Source organism: Mizuhopecten yessoensis, unplaced genomic scaffold (genome assembly GCF_002113885.1).
Source record: "Mizuhopecten yessoensis strain PY_sf001 unplaced genomic scaffold, ASM211388v2 scaffold3949, whole genome shotgun sequence".
NCBI lineage: Eukaryota > Metazoa > Mollusca > Bivalvia > Pectinida > Pectinidae > Mizuhopecten > Mizuhopecten yessoensis.
In genome coordinates, this window is record NW_018405300.1 from 1024391 (window position 1) to 1025081 (window position 691).

Consider the following 691-nt stretch of genomic DNA (forward strand, 5'->3'; position numbering starts at 1 on the left):
GTATATTCTGGGTTCTTTGGTCAGTAGTGTGACTCTCTGTCCCCTGTTCAGTATATTCTGGGTTCTTTGGTCAGTAGTGTGACTCTCTGTCCCCTGTTCAGTATATTCTGGGTTCTTTGGTCAGTAGTGTGACTTTCTGTCCCCTGTTCAGTATATTCTGGGTTCTTTGGTCAGTAGTGAGACTTTCTGTCCCCTGNTGACTCAGAGTAACAATACTAACCGAGTGACTCAGAGTAACGATACTAACCGAGTGACTCAGAGTAACAATACTAACCGAGTGACTCAGAGTAACCATGCTAACCGAGTGACTCAGAGTAACAATACTTACCGAGTGACTCAGAGTAACAATGCTAACCGAGTGACTCAGAGTCACACTTTGAGTAATATGGTTTTACTCTTTGTTCCTTGTTCAGTTTATTCTAGGTCCCTTGGTCAGTAATGTGACTCTCTGTCCCCTGTTCAGTATAGCGTTATCCTGGTTCCCTTGGTCAGTAATGTCAACTCTCTGTCCCTGTACCCCAAGCCCCTAGCCAGTTGTGTTACTCTTTAGGCCTATATAAGGACACGATTGACGACATTCATTGTTCCAATAAACCATAAACTTAATTAAACTAGCGACAGTGTGATATCATGCTAGGAAATCAAATTATCGCAAGGTCACGTGATGGTGCTATAAATCTAACCCGGGATA

General features: G+C 43.0%; 1 protein-coding gene across 1 annotated transcript in view; it reads left to right on the top strand.

Annotated features, from left to right (window-relative positions):
- Positions 1-439, top strand: part of LOC110448212 (probable serine/threonine-protein kinase dyrk1) — a 1588-nt gene extending 1149 nt beyond the window's left edge. Inside the window, exon 2 of the mRNA XM_021494341.1 lies at positions 414-439. Coding sequence (XP_021350016.1) covers positions 414-439 — 26 coding nt within the window. The remainder of the gene's footprint in view (positions 1-413) is intronic.
- Positions 440-691: the final 252 nt, after the last annotated feature.